The 18,374-nt window shown below is 32.9% G+C and overlaps 3 protein-coding genes and 1 pseudogene across 3 annotated transcripts; 2 read left to right on the plus strand and 2 right to left on the minus strand.

The window, feature by feature from the left end:
* Positions 1 to 1,509: 1,509 nt before the first annotated feature.
* Positions 1,510 to 6,029, plus strand: LOC120162645 (serine/threonine-protein phosphatase PP1 isozyme 3-like). The gene is made up of 4 exons (XM_039172756.1): positions 1,510 to 1,906; positions 3,548 to 4,107; positions 4,452 to 4,673; positions 5,618 to 6,029. Exons 1-4 carry the CDS (start codon positions 1,732 to 1,734, stop codon positions 5,639 to 5,641), a joined length of 981 nt encoding a protein of 326 aa, XP_039028687.1. The 5' UTR covers positions 1,510 to 1,731; the 3' UTR covers positions 5,642 to 6,029.
* Positions 6,030 to 8,373: 2,344 nt separating this feature from the next.
* LOC120162713 (protein LIGHT-DEPENDENT SHORT HYPOCOTYLS 1-like) lies at positions 8,374 to 8,995 on the plus strand. The gene has a single exon (XM_039172810.1). It carries the CDS (start codon positions 8,384 to 8,386, stop codon positions 8,993 to 8,995), a length of 612 nt encoding a protein of 203 aa, XP_039028741.1. The 5' UTR covers positions 8,374 to 8,383.
* Positions 8,996 to 14,339: 5,344 nt separating this feature from the next.
* Positions 14,340 to 15,811, minus strand: LOC120162651 (annotated as a pseudogene).
* Positions 15,812 to 16,232: 421 nt separating this feature from the next.
* LOC120162652 (1-aminocyclopropane-1-carboxylate oxidase homolog 1-like) lies at positions 16,233 to 17,911 on the minus strand. The gene is made up of 3 exons (XM_039172763.1): positions 17,375 to 17,911; positions 16,630 to 16,951; positions 16,233 to 16,563 (listed from the first exon to the last, which is right to left on the minus strand). The coding sequence occupies exons 1-3, from the start codon at positions 17,902 to 17,904 to the stop codon at positions 16,321 to 16,323; spliced, it is 1,095 nt and encodes a 364-aa protein (XP_039028694.1). The 5' UTR covers positions 17,905 to 17,911; the 3' UTR covers positions 16,233 to 16,320.
* Between the last annotated feature and the right edge of the window lie 463 nt (positions 17,912 to 18,374).

The raw sequence follows: 18,374 nt of genomic DNA on the forward strand, positions 1-18,374 counted from the left end.
ATTTTAAAAAATCTATTAACGTGTGTTTTAATTGCTCGATATAATTTTTTTTTTAAAAATAATTGTTCGATATAATATCATTCAATACATTCAGTACAGCAAATTTTCTTATTTAAAACATCTTCATCATCATCATTGTATTTAAAGTATTACAGAATTGCAAACAAAAGCTCATATGAAAAAAAAGAAGCTCATGATACGAAAGTTTCTCAACTGTTGAATTGTAAGATAGGAAAGAAGCATCAAACAGGCGTAGGAGGTTGCCACAGGCATGGAGGAGGAGGGCGGCGGTGGCGGAAGTCGAGGAGATAGAGGAGGTGGAGTTATTGGCCGAGTCCTCCTAGACAAAACTTTCAACTCATTCGAGACACCGTGAGAATGAATTGAATCCGACGGGGACAGATTCAGGCGGCGAGATTAAGGTGCGAAAGCGTTATCAACAGGAAAACAAGCAACAAGGAGTTGACATCCATTTGCGAAGGCCACTGGTTTTCTTTTCTCCATTTAACGGAAAGCCCAAGGCCCCTGGTTTTAACGCTAACAGGAGGCTTCTTCTTTTACAAAAGATGATCTCTTTTGTGTTTGATTGCATAATGTTATTTTTAAATAAATATTTTAGTAACATTTTATTGAAAATTTGATATACTCATTATTTTAGTAACAAAAGATGATCTTTGTTGTATTAATTTATTTTGTCTTCTATTTTAATTTGTTCTCCTCAGCCACATATATACGAATCAATTACCTAGACATCCTTCAATTATATTTAAAATTTAAATTAATCCTCAATCTTTAAATTATTTTAATTAAATTTAAAACTTAATTAAATGTCTATTCAAAATTACGTAGAGTATATTTAAAATACATGAATTAAATTTTTTTAATATATATAAGTGGAGCATATGTTTGGATTATTCATTTAAATCATATATATATATATATATATATATATATATATATAATATGCATCATTTTTAAAAAGTAATTTCTACCTAGGAAGAGGAAAAGGAAGATTAATTACTTTTCTTGACTCGGTATATATACAAAATAGTTTGGTTATTTTTCTAACGATCTAATCTAATCTAATAATGTAGATTACAAACAATTAAAATAAACTACATGTTTAGTATACCGGCTATCACTTTTGTTTTGTTTTTATTCATTTAATTATTTTTTTAAAAATTATGCCTAACGTTTAATTTTAGTTTAATTTTGGTCACTTACCGTTAAAAAATTAATAGTGATACTGACGTGTTATCATAATATAATTCCAAAATGGAAGTTATGTGAATTTTTTAATGATAAATGACCAAAATGAAATCAAACGTAACGTTATGCACTATTTAAAAAATTGTTTAGAGACCAAAACTAAATAAAAGTGACAGTTGGATACTAAACGTGTAGTTTACCCAAAATTATTGTGTTAAAGAAAAAGGGAAAATTTATTGTTTATCAGAGTTCTTATTAAATCTCCTAAAATTGGTGTAATTAAAAAAGAAATGACTCGATTTATCTTCAACACGACATCCCTGCTGCTTCGCTAAACGACATCGCCAGTTCGCTCTTTTCCTTTCATTGACGACATGCCCTTCTTCATCTTCTCTTTTCTTCCTTAACACCCCACTGACAAGGAGAAAAATACCCGTTGACTTTTACTCATTCTTTTGTTTTGTTTTTGTTTTGCTTAACTAAGAACCCGATTTGTTTGAACGAAAATAGAGGCTGGGAAAAATGGAACAAGGGTTGCTTGATGATATCATACATCGGCTTTTGGAAGTTCGGGGTCGACCGGGGAAACAAGTGCAGCTATCGGAATCGGAGATCCGACAAATTTGTGTGGCTTCTAAAGAGATTTTCTTACAACAGCCAAATTTATTGGAACTCGAAGCACCCATCAAGATTTGTGGTATTATTCACGTCTTTTTTTTAGATGCCCAGTTTTTTCTTTTCGGTTTTTTCGATGACCCATATGCTTATTTTTACTTGTTTTGATGATTTGATGTTTAATTTGTTTTGATTTTAAGGTCTAGCTTATGAGAGGCGTTGTTTTCATTTGTAGCTTGATTAAAACTCATTATGATTTTCTTATACCTTCCTGGATTTGCAGTTACCTGATGCTCGTTGATGTATCTATTTTTGGTTTTGTAGCTTGGGTATTTTGTTTTTGTTTTACATTTTTATTTGCTTTAAATTGGAATATAGTAAGTTAATCTTTTAATGAGATTGACTTCTCTTTCAGATTAATGACCTAGTTTTGCTGTGGATTTTGTTTCTTGATTTTGAGAAGATTTCGTTAATCTTTTAACAAGTTAGTGGGAAATGGTATGGTGTTTGATTATCTTCTATATTTCATGTTGTTGCATCAACTGAACGAATTCTCAATATTAGTTTAAATCAAAATTGTTGATTCTAAAAAGATTTGTTTGTGCCTTGGATTTCTGAGCAGTTATCTGTGGAATTTGTGGTTTTGAAATGGTTGTATGTGGTCATGTGGCAGGCAGTGACACTTCAGACATGCATCTTTTTTCCCCCAGAAGTTCTCTTTGTTTTGTTGCTAATTCCATATAATTGAATGCTGTTCTAGCTGTGTTAACAATCTCTTCTAAGTTCTATATTAGTTCCTGGCAACCATATTGTTTGTCTTTTTTTTCTTTTAGTTTCTTGTTACATTGCATATGTTTCACGTGGCATGCTGGTTAGTCCTCTCCCTTCAATGATCTATCAGTTCGCCTTATTCCACCCTTTGTTTTGATTGAGGGAATTGAGATTTTTTTAGCATTATTGGGTGTATGAGTTTTTTGAGATATTCTATTGAATTTGAACTGTTTGTCCCATTTTGTATTTCTTGGAGAACTTGCATCTTTTGTTTCCTTTATAACCTAATGTTTTGTCATGCTTTGTGATGTGGTTTTGCTTGACCAACTTGGCTAGGACTTCACATTCTGATCCTCTTTTGTTGCAATAGCTAATCCTTTGCTACTTCTTTGTGTTACAAATTTGATGCATAACACCCTCACTAATATTTTGATGTTTGATTCCTTGAACGTCTATACTAAAAAGGTCACTGATTTGATTCTCAATATGTTATTATTTTCTCTTGGTGTAGCATGAACTTTTTACAGGATTATCTGGTCAGAGAATAACAATGGATATTCATTACATATGTTACTCTATCGCAGTTCACACATTAGGGAAACTTTTTACCACATCATCTGCTGATGTTTCAAACATGCAGAGTGGTTGCATTACTTTTGATACAAACACATTCATGTACATTATTTGAAGTTTTTGAAATTTTTAGCCATGATATTACTACAACACAATCCATAGTAGGACTGCATGTTCATTGTAATAAATGTATTTGACTAAATCACTTGAAATTGACTTGCATATGGCTAGTGTTATTAATACACAATGGCATTTTGGGGAAAGCATTTTCATCATATTGTTGTAATCTGAGGCCCTTTTATGTATCTTTCAAAATAATTCTTTTCCTTACATGTAGTGAAGACTTCTTTACTCTTTAAAATTTGTTTATGTTATCCAGGTGACATTCATGGTCAATATTCTGATCTTTTAAGGCTTTTTGAGTATGGTGGGTTGCCTCCGAATGCTAACTACTTGTTTTTGGGGGATTATGTTGATCGAGGCAAGCAAAGTCTGGAGACAATATGTCTTCTTCTATCTTACAAGATAAAATACCCTGAAAATTTTTTCCTCTTGAGGGGTAACCATGAATGTGCTTCAATCAACCGCATATACGGGTTCTATGATGAGTGTAAGAGAAGATTTAATGTTAGGCTTTGGAAGACATTCACAGAATGTTTTAACTGCCTACCGGTGGCAGCACTAATTGATGAGAAGATTTTGTGCATGCATGGAGGCCTTTCTCCTGATCTGAATAATTTGGATCATATTAGAAATTTACATCGCCCTGCTGATGTGCCGGACACAGGTTTGCTCTGTGATCTTTTGTGGTCAGATCCTTCTAAAGATGTTCAAGGTTGGGGAATGAATGACAGGGGAGTTTCATTTACTTTTGGTCCTGACAAAGTGTCTGAGTTTCTTCGGAAACATGATCTGGATCTCATTTGCCGTGCTCACCAGGTTTTACTTGTTCCGGGAGCTCTCATTGTGTTTCACATTTGGTGTTGAAGAATGTATCAAACGGAGCCAAATGCACATCTTATTTGGTGTAGCCAGTTATATTTTTGAATTATGCCTATGCTATTCCATGTTGTGCAACTACTTTTATTTTTTTGTGTACAATAGTTCACGAACTTCTGAAATTGCTATCTTGAAATGTCATACTTTTTTATCACGTTACGGACAATGTTTCTTCTCAAGTTTGTTTTGGCTCCTGTTGATACATTCTGAATTGTTACTCTTAACCACCAAGGATGTGGTTGCCAACTTTTGTGTTTACTAATTTTCTAATATATTATTTGCAGGTTGTGGAGGATGGCTATGAGTTCTTTGCCGACCGACAACTTGTAACAATATTTTCAGCACCTAATTATTGTGGGGAGTTTGATAATGCTGGAGCCATGATGAGTGTGGATGAGACTTTGATGTGCTCCTTTCAAATATTGAAGCCTGCTGAAAAGAAGTCAAAGTTTAACTTAGGAAGCACAACCACAGCAAAGCCCGGGAACTCTCCAGAAGGAGTCAAGGTAAATGCTATAGTAGGTCTTAAACTATGTAATCAACTGATGAAATTTAGGCACTGTCAGCATGGTTTTGGCATCACTCATGGTTCTCAAATTGTATCTTCCTGTATTTTTTTACCTTACTAGAAATCATTAAATATATATAGCATTTTTGTTAGGGACTATAAAGTATAGTTTCTTAGCTTGCATTGGATTTCTCATATGCATGATCAAGACACATCTATAGTTGATTAAAATGAATTTAACTTTGTCATTCTGCCTTTGTTTTATCTGGTTCTTTTTTTTTTTCAATTTTGATATCATCATTCATCAAGGTTGCATTTAGGAACTTGAATTTCAGAAGATGGATTTGGATTCTTTAAAATAATATAAGCTGTGAAACAAAACACATCTGAATTTAACATTGGTGATTATCTCTCAAGTTCATAGATTTGTTGGATGTTCATTTAGTGCTGAATTTGAAATTCTTGTTTTTATACTCGTTTTTAAAGTACGTTTTTGCACTTTTCAAATATGTAATCATATTGAATCTTAGTTAATTATACATGGTTCATGCATTTCATTCTCACTATTTATATGACAAATGAAATCCAAAACCAAACATTCAAGTTCAAGTTTTCAAACATAAGTTGAAGCAATACGGGATGTTTGTGAATAAATTCTGATGTTGGTACATATTGATATGCTAGTTTTTTGGCCTGAACTTTGGTAGTAAATGAATGGTGTGATGGTTGATTGTTTGCGTGTTTTGGTTCGGGCGAATATAGTTTGTCGACAGTTATGGTGTCCGTTAGTTTTTTGTTTTTCTTTATTCAATTGGAAAAATTAAAAAGCACCGAGACAGATCCTAAATAAGTTGTGACATGTCAACTTTCATTTTATTTCTGCAGGAGACAGTGCATTAAACTTTTGAAAACTTCCACTAATTGTTTTCTGTTTCGTTGCAGTCATTCCTTGGTACAAAGGTTTGAAAGCAGCATTTTCAGGACAGAAGGTGGAGCCGAGATACACGATGATGAACGCACTGCAATTCACAGTTAAGAAAAGAAAACTCGAGCATTTCGATTTCCAATATAATATGCTTAAAATTGTAAAGAATTTGAAGAGAAATATCATTAGAAACTAATGGAAAAGATTGTTTCTCTGACATAATTTTGGGTTTAAGGTAGAAAAAAGGTTGGAATTTCCTTTCTTCCTCCTTGTACACTAATGGCGGCCACAGTTGCTGCTATATAATTATTGGCTTTGTTGGGATTAAGGTTTCAGTGATTCTGCTCTGAGATCTTGAAGTGTGCAAGTACAGTTAATGGCCTTTTATTCTTTGGTGATTTCAGGGACAACTATATGAATTTGGTCAAATTCTTATGCTTCATTTCTCTGAAACATTTTTTTTTCTTTCAATTTTATACATACAATTTGGTCAATTTCATTTCTCGATTAATTCGGTCATTCATAAAAATGACATTAAAAAGCAAACAAGATATTTGAATACACAATTATCCGACAAAAAGGTTGTGCTCAAATCCAATGTTGGTGAAAGTGTCTGAAATGTTCCACAACCAACAAAAAGGTGCGCTGCTTTGGTTTACTTCCAAGGGAAGTGCCTTGAAAGATTTCATTGCTCATAAATAATAGGAGAAAAGAAAGATTAAGGCACACTAAAATTTGTGGTCATGAGTTGAGTTTGATTAGATTTATTGATATAAAAATAAAAAAATTAAATTGTAATGAATAAAATTTTCAGACATTTTGTGATATATAAATACCAAAGAAAAAAGATATTGGGAAAAGACGGCGTAAGATAATAGTTGTTGATTATTGCCAGTGGCGCATGCATGACTATGTCTATAGTGACAATATTTATGTATGCAAGAAAATTTTCCTACAAATAGTGGGTTGTTTCTTTTTGACAAAACCATGCAATGCTTTAGACCAAAATATAAGAAGCCATCAAAACTGTATATATATGTAGTTTCTAAGAAGAAAGATGAAGGCAAAAATGATGTTGTGAGAAGATGGGAACGAAGAAGGGAGCTTGGACTCCTCAGATTTTGATATCTTACATTCACGGATATGGCCATGGAAATTGGAGGGCACTTCCCAAACAAGCCATTTGAAGAAGAAACTCAAACCCTCAGGGACGGGAATCAATGAAGAGATAAAAGTTGTGGACTTGTGGGTTAAAGCCGTCGACCATGGAATCAACATTTAGCTGCAAAAACAACTAACCAACCGCAACGAGGGACAGATCGCTTTCAATGTTTCCATGGGGAACAACAATGGGTTCCATGATGTTCACGGGGATTTCTGCTATAAGATTTTCATGGAAAATTCAAACAATGTCTTGGAAATATCAACGTAGATTGAGGGGACACGCCTCTACAAATTTTAAAATTTATTTTTTGTATTTTGTATTAATAATTTTATAACTTTGTCCCCAAACATAAAAGTATATGTACACAAATTATAGTGAACTAAAGATTTTGCCATTAAATGAAGGTGTTGGCATTTTTGTGGTAACATATACAAGTGGAAAAGCTACATCAGATGATACAAAAAATCTGAATGAAACGACCTTTTTTATAACAAACAAATACATTATAAATATAATTGTTTCATGCTCAAACTCGAAATATCTAGAAAGAATAAAACTCTTTTTTATCATTGAATTAATAAGTTCATGTACCAACTTTACTAGAATATATGCAAAGGACATCGACTATATATTTCTAACTATACTTGTGAACAACTTTTTTCACTAACAATATATTTTTTATAATATAATGAGATTAGGTAAATATCAATAAATAATAAAAACACAGTTGTGAACTTATGCAAGATCTAAAGATAATGACTCCATTGACTATAACTTGACCTTGTACTTTGTTACCTAAGGCTCTTCTGTTTTTTGGTTTTACGAAAGTAAAATTTGAATACGAAGAAGGACTGCCCCTCTTTTAAGGGCTTATCCTGCAAGCGATTTAAGGGCAATTGCTGTGAAGGTTCCTCTTAAAACTACATCACACTTCTGAAATATACGTAGGGTTACCATTAACTCACGTTCAAATTTGTCCTATTATCTATATTTTGTGTTTGTAAATTTTTATTCGAATTAATAAACTTTAAACGTATTTAATATCAACCATACTTGTTATTTAATTAAATTCGAAGCAGCAGTGGAGTTGTATCGATTACATCCATTGTTATTACTATTTAAAAACCCTACGGTTTCCACTTTCCTCTTACTTTATCAACATTGCTCAAATTCATTTTTCTTCTCGTAGCTCGCTTTCTGGGGGGAAAAGAGTGAAAATCTGATGATATCACAAGTCTGATCTCATCCTCTCTTATTATTCTCCTTCTTCTTCTTTTTCCATTCCTTTAACAATATTTTCATACCCTAAAGAACTGCAGTCTTTCAAAGATTTCATTGCAGTATTCAACTTCAGATTTTACCAATATTTTCATTCCCGAAAAGGAAAGTAAAACAAACCCATTTTTTGTTTAATCTCTATTCATTGGGAGGAAGCCATGCAAAATCTTGCATTTCATCATCTCTTGACCTATCATAGTCACCATTAAAGTGAAAAAAAACACTCTTTTTCATCACTTTGATTATATCTTTCACACCGATCAATCATTCTCAGTATTTCAAGTGAAACCCTAAAAAAAGATCATCAAAGACACCATCATCATCAACAACAGCAAGCTGTATGGAAATGGAAATGATTTCCCCGGAAAACAACCCAAACATGATCTATCCGAGCCTCATAGTTACCAACAACATCAGCAGCACTGCAACTGCGCCTCCTCCGACCACTCCGAGTCGCTACGAGAACCAAAAGCGTAGAGATTGGAACACATTTTGTCAATACCTGAGAAATCACAGGCCTCCATTGTCACTTTTAACGTGTAGCGGAGCTCATGTCCTTGAGTTCCTTAGGTACCTCGATCAGTTCGGCAAGACCAAAGTCCATAACCAGACTTGCCCCTTCTTTGGCCTCTCGAACCCTCCTGGTCCTTGCCCTTGTCCCCTTCGACAAGCCTGGGGTAGCCTCGATGCACTCATCGGTCGACTCCGGGCTGCTTACGAGGAGCATGGAGGTGTGCCGGAAAGGAACCCTTTCGGAGCTCGAGCTATTAGGGTTTTCTTAAGGGAGGTTAAGGAGTTTCAGGCCAAAGCAAGAGGAGTTAGCTATGAGAAAAAGAGAAAGAGAGGTAAGCAGAATGTTGTTGCATTGCCGTCGGCTCCACCACCAGCTACGCCGCCAGCGAAACTTGCCGGTGCCACAGCTACAAGTAAGTGGCAAACTAATGAAATTTAGTAATCACGGGGATGATTTTTAAACTACAAAGAAGAGGAAAACATTATACAAAATCCAACAATCCTTCCTCGTTTCTTTGTTTTCACGTTGGTAATTGGTCTGTATGGCAATTTGGGTATTAATTAGTACTAAGGTTTAGAATTGAGTTTGAGGTGTACACTGAGTAACTTTGTTTGGCTTGAAAAATAAGATAAGCCTATTTTTCTCAAAATTATTATATATATTTTATTCATCACGTCATCTATGGTTTCATCTATGATCGATAACCATCTATTTTATTTTTCATGTCATTGTTTTTTAAAGTTGAAACTTCATTTTTTTTTCTATTTAAATAGACAAATAAGCAGTTGCTTAAAAGTTAGTTATGAATTAGTTAATAATATGGAGTAAAAAATGATTTTTATTAATTACAATAAAATAGCATGATAAGGAAAATTCATGAAATATTCCTCCTACTTTGCTGTAATACATGGGTGAGCACTCTTTCAATGAAGTTAGGTAATGCTGGTTTATATATTTATGAATGTTTAATTTATTTTAATTTTATATAATTACCTATTATAATTCATAGATCAAGGAAGGGGTTATCAAACTACAGTACATTTATAATCTCGTTCAATTGAATTTGTGAAATTTTAAAAAAATATATCAACCAATAACTAGTTTGTTTAATAAGATGAGACATTATATCTCTTAAGCAAAGATTAAGAATTTGAATCCTAATATATCTTTAAATAACTATTTTCACTATTTTTTAAGATATTGTACGTCACAAAACTGTACTAATCCAAAGTTTTACAAACACGATTACTGAATATATAATCTAAAGGTTAGGAATATATTGTATCGTATAATATATTTTAAATGATTTTTATATATAGACCGTGTACAATTTAGACTCTATAATCTTATCTATTTAAATTTTATTTATCTTCATTGAGATTTAAGATTTTAGGATTTATAATTTAATATTTAATATTTAGAGTTTAGAGTTTAAATTTTATCGTTTAAGATTTTAAGTTTTAAAATTTAAATTTCGTTATAAAAATGATAATTAAATAATAAAATCAATCACTCTTGTTTAAAAGTAACAATTAACCAAACCTTTATGATAAATAATAATTCAAGATAAATTCATTTCTTAATCTATATGATCCATAAAATCAGTGTAAAAATTGCGAACCAACTCTAAATTTGACCGAAGCAGTCAGTCTCTTTGTCTTTGTTTGTTTTGCTTAATTACTTTGCTTTAAGTGACTATTAAATATATTTTATGTATTGAGCATTGGAATTGAGAGTTTATATGAGTTCCAATAAAACCACTTGATGTTGTTTTAAACTATGTTCCTCGAAATTAACCCTTTCTCTTAGAGAATCAAATCAAGAAATGCTAGGGTTTATCCCAAAACATAAAGGCTTATATTGATACATAATAATTGGTATAATGCATAAATAAAGTCAATACTATCATTTCATCAAAAGTTTTTAAAGTTAAACACGAGTAGTTATGCGGTACAACCTAAAATTGAAGGTTAAAAAATGACATAAATTGAGCACGATCGAAAATATTATTAAAAAATATATTAAATTAGATTCAATCTAAAATATTATGTTTATTATAACATTTTCGGTTGTATTTAATGTCCATCGTTTTTTAACCTTAGCTTAATTTTTTTAGACTTTAGCGTTAAATACAATTTTTTTTTTATAAAATCCTCATTACGCAATGATTCTTCTCCATTAAACTTTTGATGAATTTGGCTTTAAAGTTTATTAAATTAGGAAAATAAAAAAATTAATTGGGGAAGCTTTTTCTTTTGGTTGAAATGCAAAATTTAAATTGATTTCTTTTGGGTTCAGACAATGCTTCCGAGAGATCCTGCTCGAAATTTCAAGCATAATTATTATTGTATTCTATAAAAAAATTAACAACGTTATGGATTAACCCACGTGATAAATATTGCTTCCATTAACCTAATTAATGTTTTTCCTTGTCTACTTTAAATATATATAATGGAGGGATTCATTACATTCAATTGAAAAACTTGAATTGTTATCATGTTTGATATATAAATAATAACATAAAAATAATAATAATTTATACATGAATTTTAAAATAATTTATCATAACATAAAGAAATATTAGTATAAATTTGAATCAAAAGTTAGATATGTGAGTTGAAGTTTAAATAACAAATAATACATATTCAAACCAAACAGTATTTATTTATTCTTTATGCTCAATCCAAGTCATACAAGTAACTAAAAATTAAAAAACAATTATTATTAGTCCGTGTATAAAAATAAAAGGAATAGATTCTAACCAACCGTAAAATATGTGTTTTATATTTTTTTTTCAAAAAGAGATGAAATAAATTATTTTAATCTCAATCACGTATTTTTTTTTATTAATCTAATGGTTTAAAAATATAAAACATATAATTTTATAATATATATATAAGTAAACCCCTATGTATAAAAATTTATTTATATGAATTTGAATTTCTATATCATTTATATTTACACCGAAATCTTATTATTTATTCAATGGATCATATTAGTAAATTAAAGCGTACACCAATTAAGACATGATTTTAATAAAATTCTTAATCATTGAATTTAAGTTGATATAATTTCTTAGAATTTCGTTTCTTATTGGGAAAGATGTAGAGAAGAATGTGGGGATTAATAACGTAATATTTTAATGTGGATTTTACATGTGAAGATTATAAAAGTATTTATACTTGGAAAAGACAGAAGGCACCCCCTATAAAAGAAAGAAATCCCCGCAATTTACGGCGAAGAACGCGTAGTTGAGACGTGAACCTTCAGTTTGTCTCCGCCAACCATCAACTCGAGCAGGGAAATCCCAAAAAATAAGATATAATTATATCACTAAATAACATGTCAAGCCATTGTTGAGCATGTTAAATTTTATAATGTAAAATATTAAAAATCGTCGAATCCTTCTAAATGCTAAAAAACCAGTACTAGATGTTATAGTTCTACAGGAAGAATTGTTTGTGCTTTCTCTTCTTAAAGACCTATAGGCTAATCCTATTTATACTGCTGGTTTCCCATCAGCTATATCCATAAATGGCCTCAACAATGTGGAAAAGTCCCACAAACACTCACGATCACCATCAATTTATGTCACGGTGGGAGGAGAAGGACGGGAGATCGAAGAAGAATTGAGGGAAAGAAAGAGGCAAGGGATAGGGATTGAGAATGAATTGGGGATTACTTACAAGGCAAATGGGCACGTGGGAGGCACGGGCGGAGTTAAACCAACAGTCCAACAGATCTAATCGGGTAGTCCAGCAGATCCAAGTGGGCGAGCAACTAGCCCAAAAGGAAGCCCAATTCCTATTGAATCAGTTAGGAAGGACAGTCAGCTGGCTTAGCTAGATTCCTTAGTACTATGTATGCAAATAAAACGGGTACTTGTAAAGGAATGGAGTATGCATATTTTGAATGAAATCTGAATTTCTTCATCTTTTCTCTGCTTCTATTTCCTATTTTCGCTTCTCTCTATTTCTCTAAATTCTCGCGTTCATCACAATTTACTTGTGATTTTCATGCATGAACCAAATTAAAATAGTTTCACCAAGTGTTCTCTCTAGATAATTTTACTTGGTTTGTATTTATCGATAAGTACTTAAAGTCAAAATATAACACGTGAACGATGATAATAAATTCTCTTAGAATTTATACAGTATCTTCCATGTATCATAATATATTGTGTTTCGATGTTTTATCTCAAAGCCCTTAATGAACGAATCTAATATTTATTCTATGTCCAAACTTTATTAAGATTTCTAAAAAAATAGTCAAATGAATGCACAAACAAATAAAATAAGTTAGAAGAGTATTATTATAATCGTTCGTATAACATAAATTTACAAGGTGAGAACAAGTTCTAATGTGATAATATGATCCTTAAATTTATGTGATAGCATACCTTTAGTCAAAGTATCGGTTAACATATGCTCAATCTGATATGTTCAATGACCATTTTATTTTCTTTAACATGTTATTAGCTTATGGCTAGGTATTTAATATCGATATATTTATTTTGACTTTCAATTTATTGTTCTTAAAGATAAAGCAATTGAATTATCATAATATATCACTAATAATCTAAAAATTGAATCTACAACGTAATTTAAGAAATGAAACTCTTCAACAACACTTCATGTGAGATAGTCTCAAAACATTAAACGAACTCAATATCTATAGTAGAAATAACAATTAAGGTATGCTTTGACACTCTTCCATGATATAGCCTCGCTAGCAAAGTTCGAAGTGAAGTATTCAATCGTTTAAAAATTGTCTGATACTAAACGTAAGCATAAATAATCATAAACGCAGTAAAAAAGATCAAATATGAATACTATCGGTTATGATCAAAATCGAATTTCAAGAAATAAGACGTAGTTATACCATTAACGAATATGTAAAACCACTATCAAACGCGTCGAACGATGGTCAAGCACATTAAATTTTATTTATAAAATGCTAAAAAGAACCAAAGTTTCCTAAGCACTTGAAAATTCTCACCGGATAGTGTAGTTTGACAAGATAAATTGCTTCTTCATGCTTCATTATGAGTCAAAGTATACATGCTTCTTCATGATGGAAGTAAGGTTTTGTAATTCTATTCTGCCCATTATTTATTTTAATAACTATATGTTTCATTATGTTTTATTGCATGATGCTTCTACACAAGCATTTATTCATAAAGCCTCTAGCTGGTTGCTACTAACCATAAATAAGAAACATAAACCATACTTGAAACCAGTGGCCCCTTTATTCATTAAAGTAAAATAGGTAAGAGTATAAATCAACATAGCATTCTATGAATTGTTAGTTTATTAAACTAAATAAACGGGTATGAATAAAATTTGTATGTTCATTTAATAAATGAACGGGCATGAATAGAGGTGTGTCACGAGCAAGCTCGTTTATAAGCTCATTTATCTACTTGTTTATAATATCGTTTATTCGATTCTATTTTTCCTTTTATATTTTAAATATTGGTGAAGGTAAGAACTAAATTGAACATAAGATAACTTTAGAGTTTAAATTGTGAAGCCTAAGGAAATTAATGACTACTAGAGTAATTTTACCATTTTTCCTTGGCTTGCAAAATAAATGGTAAAAGATTGCGATGGTTGCCGAACATTAAATAAGCATGTTTGCTAATGTTAACGAACATGCTTACGAGAAAGCTAAAGAACGAACACAACCATCTTAAAAAAATAAATAAACACAAATATGATACTAAAAATTTAATCGAAAATGAATACCTTAAAAACTAAACAAACTAAAATGAAGACAGCTTTATTGGTTAAAGTTGGATTGATTTACAGCCTAAAGAGTGGATGATTACAAAATTACAACTTGAAAAAGGAAAGTGCATTGCCTAGTCCACCCACAGAGGTATAAGATTTGAGATAATTCAATATGGAGGTTTCCTTGTACAATGGTGGATTATTTGGGGATAACAATTGTTTCAAAGGGCCATAAACCTTGTTTGATGGTTGTAAATGTGTTGTGAATAAGCATGCCAGTGATATTCTCGGCCCTACACTCTTCGCCAAAACTCTGTGCTCAACGCTTTTCAACTTGTCATTTGAGATTAGCTGCAGTCCAATACACTTTAATTCTATTAGTTAAACAAAATATTATTCTCTTTAATCAAGAAAAAATCTAAATAAATTGTAATAAGCTCAAACTATTTAAAAAACGGGTGTTTTTCCATACCTGTAAGAGGTCGCCGATATTAACTATGAGAGCTCCTTCCATAGGAGACGTCGATCCAGTGATGTTTATGAAGAACTTGAAGCCCTCCGATTTGATCTTGTAAAAGGATAGTGAGGAAATCGGGATCATGGTGTGGGACATGTCCTAAGGTTCGGTCGGGTTCAGGGCAAGCCGGATAATATTGACAACCAAAGGTATGTCCTTCCGAGCACCCTATATCTTTGAGGTGGTCGGGGTCCAAACCCAGGGCTTCCGACAGCAACCCAAAAATAACTTCCCCTAAGCTTTGAACATGCTTTGAGTACTCCAACAGAATATCCCTGCATTTCAAGTTCACGTGTAAAATACTAATATATACTATCACAATACCATGTGTATGTATGTGTTTACCGGCAAGCAAATGGATATTTCTCCGGCGGCGGAGTATCGGGAGCCATCACACAAATCAGAGTGTCTCTCCAGCTCGCACCTCTCGACTGATGCAAATCATAGTTAGTGTAATACCGGACGATGTCAGTCTCTCGGGAGTAATATTTCATCTTCACCTCCCTGGGTTGTTCGTGGAATCTCCGAACACCGTCGAGGACCTCCTTCAACACCTGTTGTGGGATTCCATGGTTAATCAATTTGAAGAATCCCCATTCCTCCGACTCTCTTCTCATCTTTTCCACCATTTCTTTGTGCTCGGCAGGATCTAAAACATCTTTTAGATCAATGATGGGAACCTGAAAATCACTATGTAAATAAGGATCCGTCAACTTTGGATGATCATGGAGATACTCAGGCGACATGTAAAAGAACGGAGGGAGTTTATCAATGCCAGCGTCGACGAGCCCTTGAACGCCGGCTTTTGTGCCGTCGAATTCCTTCACCGCTTTTGCTCTGTCGTAAACTCGGTCTTCATTTATCGGTAAAGTTTTCTGGTGATCGTTGCCTGTTTCCATTTCCGCCATGAAAAACTTACTGAATAACTAAAAGAAACTTTGCTCAGCTAAAATTTATTAGTGGATACAAGAGGATAACTTAATTTATCAATGGAATGAGTCATCAAACAATAACAGATCAACGAATATCACAAGTGGTTTAACGCTGCATTATTGAGTATTGATTATGAAAAAATACAAAAGTTAGAGTAATATTTCTTTATAATTTATAGAAATCCGTGTCCTCTTTTAAACGGCAAATTGTCTTCTTCTAAACAACTTGTATTATTTAGGTCGGTTCATCATAAAAAAATAATTGTATTTTCGTCATCAAGTCATTAGAACAACTTGTATGAATGGGACATAAGATATTAATTTGATTTCTTTGGTTCGTATGCAATTTGCAAAATATTCTGCAGATAATTCCTAGTTTAATCAGTTTTCACCTAATTTTAGTGATAACTCTTGTTGATAGTTAAATTGGGATATGAAAGGCTGTGGACGGTTTACCCTTTTAGTTTGGGATATAAACTTTTTGTAGAGGGCGATTAATAATAAACATACATACTAGAGATGTGTGCTTAACATTTTTATTTATAAAACAGGAGTGGGTTAATCCGGTCCATGATAGCAGAATCACAACTTGAGAAGAGAGAGTCCATTGCCTGGTTTGGAGACGTAAGTTTTGAGATAATTGGGAATGGTGGTTCCCTTGTATAAAGGCGGATTATGTGGGGATAACAATTGTTCTATGGGTGCATAAACCTTGTCCGATGGCTGTAAATCTGTGGTGAACAAGCATGCCAATGATACTCTGGGTCCTGCACTTGTCGCCAAAACTCTGTGATCCACGCTTTTGAACTTGTCATTGGAGATGAGCTGCATTTCAAATCATTAGAACAATACATTTGGAAGACGCATGCAGGTGAGGGTTTTTTCTGTTACCTGTAAGAGATCGCCGATATTAACTATGACGGCTCCTTTCATGGGAGAGATATCAATCCAGTGATCTCGATGAAGAACTTGAAGCCCTTGGATTTCATTTTGTACAAGGATGGTGAAGAAGTCGGGATCACGGTGTCGCATCACTCCTAAGGTCCGGTCGGGTTCGGGGCAAGCCGGATAATATTGACAATGAAAGGCGTACCCTTCCGAGCACCCTATGTCTTTGAGGTGCTCGGGGTCCAAACACAGGGCCTCCGACAGCAACCCCAAAATAACTTCCCCTAAGCTTTCAACATGCTTTGAATACTCCATGAATATATCCCTACATATTTCATGTTGATATGTAAAATTACTACCACAAAGTCATGTGTGTTATACCCACACATTGGTCACTGGAAATCTCTTAACCTCCGTCAAGTTGAATACACTAAAAACTGTTAATACTTGTGAATCAAATACAATACTTAAATAAAATTTTGAGAGATTCATTATAACGAAGTTTTACTATTAAGCACAATAGATTATTAGTAAATATAAAAACCTTATAACTAACATGTTAAAGATCATTATAAACATCTCTCAATTCGACTAAAATAGAACATCTTAACAATCACCCCTCATCGACCTTAATTTTCTGTATAAATGAACAAAATTTGAACCGCTCGCTACCAACAAACTCAACTTTTTCTCATGAATTATGTGTAAAAGTATTTTAATCAAAACGAACTTTTTCTCATGTGTTTACCTGCAAGCGGAGGGATACTTCTCCGGCGTGGGATTCGGAGCCATCACACAAGCCAAAGTGTCTATCCAGCTCACACCTTTAGACTTAAGCGCATAGTTAGTGTAATACCTAACCACGCCGGTCCGACCGTAATATGTCGTCTTCACCTTCCTGGGCTGTTCGTGGAATCTCCTGACACCGTCGACGGCTTCCTTCAACACATGTTGTGGGATTCCATGGTTAATCACTTGGAAGAATCCCCATTCCTCCGACGCTGATCTCATCTTTTCCACGATTTCTTTGTGCTGAACAGGATCTAAGACATCTTTTAGATCTATGACGGGAACCTGGAAATCACTATGTAAATATGGATCCTTCAACGTTGGATGATCGTTGAGAACATCCGGTGACATGAAAAAGAATGGAGGAAGTTTAACTATGCCGGTGTCGACGAGCCCTTGGATGCCGGCTTTTGTGTCCTCCAAGGCCTTTACCGCTTTAGCTACATCGTCAACTTCTTCTTTTCTCGGTGAAGTTTCCATTTCCGCCATGATTCCCTCAGATAAAAGCTTGTGAAGAAGACAACTACACTGATGCATATATATATACCTTGGAACTTTTATTAATTATTTAGTCATTTTTGAACAACTTGTATTAATTATTTCAAATCGCACGACAGACTTTGTTTTTTTTATTCCTTTGGTTCGTAAGCAATTTGAAAAAAGATTCTGCCGACAATTAACAGTTTTCACTTAATTTTTGCCATCCTCTTGCTTTCACTTCTGATCATTTTGGCGAGTTTAATTTTGTTCAAATTGAAATTGTTTTAGGTGCAAATACGACAATTTAAATAGGATAAAAAGTATACTAATTAAATCTTTTATATATTTTTAAACCAATAAAATGTAATTGTTTTTATTTTCAGATAAGAAAATTTTGTCAAAAGTGGGATTAAAGAAAATATATTATTGGAATAAAAATGATCATTCAACTCAGTTGGTAGAGCACAAGGTTCTTAATC

The sequence above is a fragment of the Hibiscus syriacus genome, unplaced genomic scaffold (genome assembly GCF_006381635.1).
Source record: "Hibiscus syriacus cultivar Baekdansim isolate YM2019G1 unplaced genomic scaffold, ASM638163v2 tig00111403_pilon, whole genome shotgun sequence".
NCBI lineage: Eukaryota > Viridiplantae > Streptophyta > Magnoliopsida > Malvales > Malvaceae > Hibiscus > Hibiscus syriacus.

Coding starts and splice junctions, on each gene's coding strand:
- LOC120162645 (XM_039172756.1), top strand. CDS start 1,732: ATGGAACAAGGGTTGCTTGATGATATCATACATCGGCTTTTGGAAGTT. Junction 1,907..3,547: donor AGCACCCATCAAGATTTGTG/GTATTATTCACG, acceptor TATGTTATCCAG/GTGACATTCATGGTCAATAT. Junction 4,108..4,451: donor TCATTTGCCGTGCTCACCAG/GTTTTACTTGTT, acceptor TATTATTTGCAG/GTTGTGGAGGATGGCTATGA.
- LOC120162713 (XM_039172810.1), top strand. CDS start 8,384: ATGGAAATGGAAATGATTTCCCCGGAAAACAACCCAAACATGATCTAT.
- LOC120162652 (XM_039172763.1), bottom strand. CDS start 17,904: ATGGCGGAAATGGAAACTTCACCGAGAAAAGAAGAAGTTGACGATGTA. Junction 16,952..17,374: donor AAGTATCCCTCCGCTTGCAG/GTAAACACATGA, acceptor TGAAATATGTAG/GGATATATTCATGGAGTATT. Junction 16,564..16,629: donor ATATCGGCGATCTCTTACAG/GTAACAGAAAAA, acceptor TTTGAAATGCAG/CTCATCTCCAATGACAAGTT.